Below are 6,529 nucleotides of genomic sequence, written 5' to 3' on the forward strand. Positions count from 1 at the left end.
CATTTCTATGTAAATTTGGTCGATTTGTATAAATAAGATGAATGCGTTTCTGTTGCCAAGTGTTTTCACAAGTATAGAAGCAGTATAGCAGAACAGTTTAAGTTTCCTATATACACCAAATGATACATTTTACCAATGCAATAACGTAAATGCATGCAAATTTCACATGGCTTAATCCAAATAGCTTTCTTACTATCCAATAACTTTCAAGAACGAAAAAGACAGGGCAGAAGTATATTTTGTCTATATGTTTTGTATTTGCACAACTTTTGAAAGTGGATTATGCATTCGTTCTAAAATAAACTTTTAGACCAGATAAACGTTAAAATATGACATAATTCGACAATCGCAATTGTTAAATCGCTTTGACGTCCTAAAAAGACGATCAATCAACACATGCATTGCAACTTTTAAAGCCAGTAAGTCATTCTTTTTTCTGAAAGAACATGCGATATCATATTATGAAAAGTGATTGTCAAAACATAACAAAAACACAAGTAAAGGACGTTTAATTATTCAATATAAATCAAAACACAAATTCCTGATTAGTATTTCGAATTATTTTATTAGGCGTTGAGAACCTTTGGTGACCACACGGGTCCAATGTTATGTAATAATAATAGGATTATTGTCCTCCGGCTCAACTTAGCAAAATAGCGATAATTGCTTCTTTTGAGGTTGAGTGTAAGTTTCGCACTTTTGACAGCCATCGGGTTAAGTTGTAAAATAGTAAATCTATAATTAATCTCTTTGGGTATTTGAAATAAAGAAACATTATATTTAAGAATAAAGAAACATTTAAAACAAGAAATATTCAACTTAAAACTAAAATGAGAAATATTAAACTTAAAACTAAAATGAGAAATATTCAATTTAAAACGAGAGTTCATATATATATATATATATATTCAATTTAAAACGAGAGTTCATCTAAAGCACTTTGCGAATTATTGCAAAAGTTCCTGAAGTCACTTTTCTTCCGGTTATATATGCAATAACCTCAAAATTGCCCGGGGCAAAAAAGCGATAGTGATATTGTGCCCTGATTCCAAATGACGTCACGTCATTGCGTCCTTAACGACACTTTTGTGATACAAAATTAAAAATTTTACCTGTTATGTTTCATTAAATTGTAATAATTGAACTTTGTGTCTCTATTCTGCAGAACTTAGATATGTGATAAATAGATTATAATATGTCTTTTCCATATTGGCCCTGGTATCATCCCTCGACCCATATTGGCCCTCGGCTGAGGCCTCAAGGCCGATATGGGAGTCTCGGGATGATACCAGGGCCAATATGGAAAAGGCCATGTTATAATCTATACATATACATGATAAAACCGAAGTGTTCACTAACTACTGAATTAAAACAGATACATTACATAAAACAACATAATCTAGCACAAAAAAATACCCACACCGGAGTTACATTCGTCTCAACTCGGCCGATTCCGTACCCTCATCTCTCGTTGCAGATTTTACCGAGGATTGCCGATTTGACCCAAGTTAGTAATAAAAAAACAATACTCATCACATTAGATACAGTTTTCTCGATTCGCACTAAGAATGTTTTTGAAATAGCAAATACCAAGAACAATTTATTTCATGTAGTAAGATTATGATAAGTTAAAGTGATCCTTTAATCAAAGCACCCCTGATTAAATTCCAGGTCCTTTGTTCTACCAGGGGTGATCATCCCTACCAGATCACCCTAGCTTAAGTTTCTTTGTTTTTCACATGATTTCCTTCGTTGTGTAACATTTTGGCGGTAATGCCTAATCAACAATAAAACTTAGAAATATTTATACGAATAAGACTAATTTTCAAAATTTATGTAGAAAAAAATCCAGTGTCTATGATGGGATTCGAACTCAAGACCTTTAACATATCAAACAACGATTCAAACTCCTACACCAGGACGACTGGATACGAATTCACTGTTAATTTAACTTACTTAAACATTTGTCCGGGGCTCATTAAAGGTATATAATATATAATGATATATACATATAAAAAAGAAGATGTGGTATGATTGCCAATGAGACAACTATCCACAAAAGACCAAAATGACACAGACATTAACTATAGGTCACCGTACGGCCTTCAACAATGAGCAAAGCCCATACCACATAGTCAGCTATAAAAGGCCCCGATAAGACAATGTAAAACAATTCAAACGAGAAAACTAACGGCCTTATTTATATAAAAAAAAATGAACGAAAAACAAATATGTAACACATAAACAAACGACAACCACTGAATATACAGGCTGCTGACTTGGGACAGGCACATACATAAATAATGTGGCGGGGTTGACATGTAAGCGGGATCCCAACCCCCCCCCCCCCTAACCTGGGACAGTGGTATAACAGTACAACATAAGAACGAAATTATATATTTATAAGGATTGTGTGGCGTAATAAACTCGATTTTGTGAAGTGTAAATGTTTTTTTCACTAATCTAGAACAGCTGGGATGTAAAAAAAAAACGTTTATCTGTTTTAAGTGCTTCGCAAGTCATAATATTTTAATGTAGTGGTATTAATCACCAATGTCAGTCGAGTCACAAAGATGGCATACTTTATTGTCTCTAAACAAATATGATGCTAAATTTTATTAATGTTTGTACCTGTCTGGTTCAAAGTAAAACTACATTTGGCAGTGTTAATTAAAAGTATTATTTGGTTCCGCATTTAAACTTTGTAGAATTTTCTCATAACCACGCCCTCTGTAGCATATTTTGTTCATTAGAATTTGTCTGGTTGTTTTGTCAGCAATGCAAAATAAAATAAATGTAAAAAATGCCTTCGAACTGTCACCAAAACTTTCTAAATGCACTAGTGCAAAATTTATGTCCGCGTAAGGTTTGACATTCGAGGAATTTCCAGTCACAAATAAAAAGAAGCGCAGCGTTCCCCATATCCTGAGAAGATATCCAATCAGCCATAGGTAGAGATAGTTTTCGTCTTCAGCCCTCAGTCGAAGAGATACGTCGTTAAATCGATGTTGATTGAATCTTCTTCTCTGAAATATAAAGCTAAATATCTGTATATTGAAAAAATAATATATAAATACCGAAATGACTTTTTAGAAAGAGATAATATTCGTATCAAACGAAAAAATATTGCTCTATTCAGTTAGAAATTTTATTATCGGAACACCTTGGTTTGATTAGCCATAAAAACAATATTTGTTGCCAACAAGTAGGAGATTTGGTTTAACAATCGGACATGTTTTATTAGACTTTGTTCCATTGTTTCAATTTGTGTTCGTTTGTGCATGTTGGAAAATGTTGCCCAATTCTCTGGTATATGCATGTTTCCTTACTCGATTCAATATACGAAACTTGATTATGCGAAATGGGGATTCATCATTAAAGAAATCGTTGATATATCTAAAACGATTATCAATAGCTTCACTTATTCCTCCAAATGAATCGATTAACTATCAATAACTTAAAACCGAATAAGTTGATGGTAAATTTCAGGTGCGGATGCGGCCAATTTGAATATAGGGTTTTAACCGCAAGAACACAACGAAACGTTATCTTATTAAAAGAGTGGAAAAGGGGGATTTCCAACCCCGGAACAGCCCCGGATTCGCCAATGAATTTTGTGAACTGTTTATTATGCATACCTGACGCCACATGTATCCTTTCAGATAAAGAAACATTATACATGTCACAAAATACGAAACTAACTCCCATCCTTTACCGGAAATTATCATCCATAAAATCCTGTCGCTCCTTGACAATGACGATTTAATCCAACACCAGGTACCAGTTACTTGAGCGAAATCTTCACCTAAAACTTCACATTTGGCAGCCGCTATTGCTACGGAAACTACAATTCAAAAAAGCGAACAATGTTTAAAAAAAGGAATAGCCATATGAATTGAATTAATGAAAACAAATTAAGGTATCTAATATCGTCTTAATTAAGCTAATGTAATGATCATGATGATTATGAAACATGAGTCTTTACCTAAATATTCAGATTTGTTGTAGCTGCTACATGTATATAAACTATAATTTAAAAAGTAACTACTGCTTAATGAAGACTTGTTATAAATAAATCCGTTGAAGACCGTACAATGACCTAAAACTGCTTACCTTTACAAATTGTGACTTGGTTGGATAATTGTCTCATTGGCACTTATACCACCTTTTATACTGCACTCGTTCTATTTGAGCAGTCAAAATGCGTTGACTGTATATTTCTATGTCATATACAGTCACTGACCTGATATCACTTTTCCTCATGAATATTTAAATAGAAATTGTCGAAATTATATTTAATTATTCATACGACCTCTTTAACCTGTTCTTGTTCCCAATGTAAACAACGATGCGTTTAACGACTCAAACTTGTTTCTTTTGCAATTTTTGGGAAAACATATTTCACTTATTAATATTTTTTTGTTTGCAACCTATAAATCATTATGTTTTATGTTTATTGTTGATATTTTAGTCTGCAACGAATTCGTTCATCATTGATTGCGGTAATGATGTACATTTCATCGTGTTTTATATTTCTCCGTCTGTGTGATATTAGACCTTTTGTAAGGGGGATTTTTCCCAATATTTAAATCAAATAAATAACATTAACACAATAAACAACAATTGAAAATGTTTTTTTTTTAGATTGCAGTATAAAGACAATAATAGTGCATTGACTTGACATATCAACGATATAAGGATTCGGCCCGAAACGGGGAAAATGCTCGGCACAGCCTCGCATTTCCCCGTTTCTAAGCCTCATCCTTATATCGTTGATATGTCAAGTCAATGCACTATTATTGTCTATATATCTACCGACAAAATAAATAAGTGTGTGGATGTATGAATATTTTGCTTTGCCCGGTCTGTGTTTTTGTTAGACATGTTAGATATATTTCTGCTTTGTATCTATCTTAGTTGAAGCCTTTTCCATCTGATTTTTATATTTCTTATGTACTGTTATGGGGAGAGTTTTGCACCAGTAATAATGTTGTTAATGATGATGATGTATCGGCTAGTCTTATGCTCGTACTCCTATATGCAACTTGCATAAAAAAGAATCAGAAGCGGATCGTGCCAACGACATTCCAAACTCGACGAAATCACGCTACCACGTGACCACCAAGGCGGTTGATATCTATATACTTACGAGGAAGAAGCCAACAGACGGAATGACAGAATATTTTCATCTTCCGCGACCATGTGCCATGTCTACAATAAACCAAGGCAACACATAGATGTATGGCAATTGCTGTGTTCCAGAAAAATGACCACATAGATCCTGTTGCTGAAATGAAACTTTGAACAACACAAACGCTATCGCTCGCCAATTCTTCGCCCGAATTAGCATAAAACGGTTTATTGTCGTAAATAATAATAAAACGTATAGTTCCAATGAAGTTTCCAATGGCAACTACCAAATCCGAAACAGTTAAATATAAAAGCAGCCGTCTCGTTTCATTTTCAGGTCGTAAACTGTCAACGACGCAATAAGCACTAAAAATAAAAGCGGATCCTAAAAATGACAATGTGCAAGCAATGATGGTCAAAGTAATATCCGCAGCAAATACTGACAAGAGATTTATATTGTCTGTTTCATTGGATATTGGCAGAATCGTAGTAGTAATTGTCACATTCTCCATTATTCACTTTTTCTAAAGAGTTCTTTATCTTATTTCTCGTCTGCTTTGAAAAATCTTGGCACGTGATTATAATTTTATGTCATGTATTATCGTAAATTTAAATGTAACATGAAATTTCATACTCCACACAAACTAAAATAAAGTTTGAAAATTTCTACTGTGTAAAGTCCAATAATATTAAGGAGTTTATTTATAGCTTAGTACATGTTGTTGACGTTATATATTTGAAATCATTAATGTAAGTGTATCCACTCACTTGAAGGTCAAAAGATAAATCTGAGTGTAAATATAACCTAATTTCATCATAGGATAATTTAAGGAAATACATTTTTCTAAATACTCAAGTGCCTGACGTTAAGTGGTACACTACACACAAGGCTATTTCAATGCAATTATGTCTCTTGTTGCAAATCGTTCAACTGCGACCACTGGGTTTGACTGCGACCACTGGGTTTGACGTTTGGTTACATTGGATGGATTTATTGCTGTTTAATGTCCAGTGGCAAATTAAACGTGTAAACAGGACCCGAACAAGATGATGTTACATGAATTTAAACACTGCTTTGTAATATATCTACACTTTGAATGGGCATTTTAGTGTGTTAGTTCTCAAGGTACCAGACCGCAAAAAAAAAGGCGTCTCCATACCCACGACACATTGTTCTTACTCAGAGCCGACCATTCGTTCTCCTAAAATAGTGGTGAGGTACAGCTACAAAAAGAGTAAAGTTAGTTCGGTTTGACCTGAAAGGTGTATTAACCAAAACCATTGATATTAGAGACGAACATTTTGATCATCAATTATACTTTTCAACTTCGTTCTTAGATGCATGATGGTAGGAATTCGAAAATGTCTGAAGGACTCATCGTTATACAATGTTATGGTT

The 6,529-nt window shown here is 33.8% G+C and overlaps 1 protein-coding gene across 1 annotated transcript; it reads right to left on the reverse strand.

The window, feature by feature from the left end:
• Positions 1 to 2,601: 2,601 nt before the first annotated feature.
• LOC139501627 (G-protein coupled receptor 157-like) lies at positions 2,602 to 5,857 on the reverse strand. Its single transcript, XM_071290756.1, has 3 exons — positions 5,150 to 5,857; positions 3,639 to 3,844; positions 2,602 to 3,026 (listed from the first exon to the last, which is right to left on the reverse strand). Exons 1-3 carry the CDS (start codon positions 5,640 to 5,642, stop codon positions 2,667 to 2,669), a joined length of 1,059 nt encoding a protein of 352 aa, XP_071146857.1. The 5' UTR covers positions 5,643 to 5,857; the 3' UTR covers positions 2,602 to 2,666.
• Positions 5,858 to 6,529: the final 672 nt, after the last annotated feature.

The sequence above is a fragment of the Mytilus edulis genome, chromosome 13 (assembly GCF_963676685.1).
Source record: "Mytilus edulis chromosome 13, xbMytEdul2.2, whole genome shotgun sequence".
NCBI lineage: Eukaryota > Metazoa > Mollusca > Bivalvia > Mytilida > Mytilidae > Mytilus > Mytilus edulis.

Coding starts and splice junctions, on each gene's coding strand:
- LOC139501627 (XM_071290756.1), bottom strand. CDS start 5,642: ATGGAGAATGTGACAATTACTACTACGATTCTGCCAATATCCAATGAA. Junction 3,845..5,149: donor CGTCTGTTGGCTTCTTCCTC/GTAAGTATATAG, acceptor TTTGAATTGTAG/TTTCCGTAGCAATAGCGGCT. Junction 3,027..3,638: donor AAGGATACATGTGGCGTCAG/GTATGCATAATA, acceptor TTTATATTTCAG/AGAAGAAGATTCAATCAACA.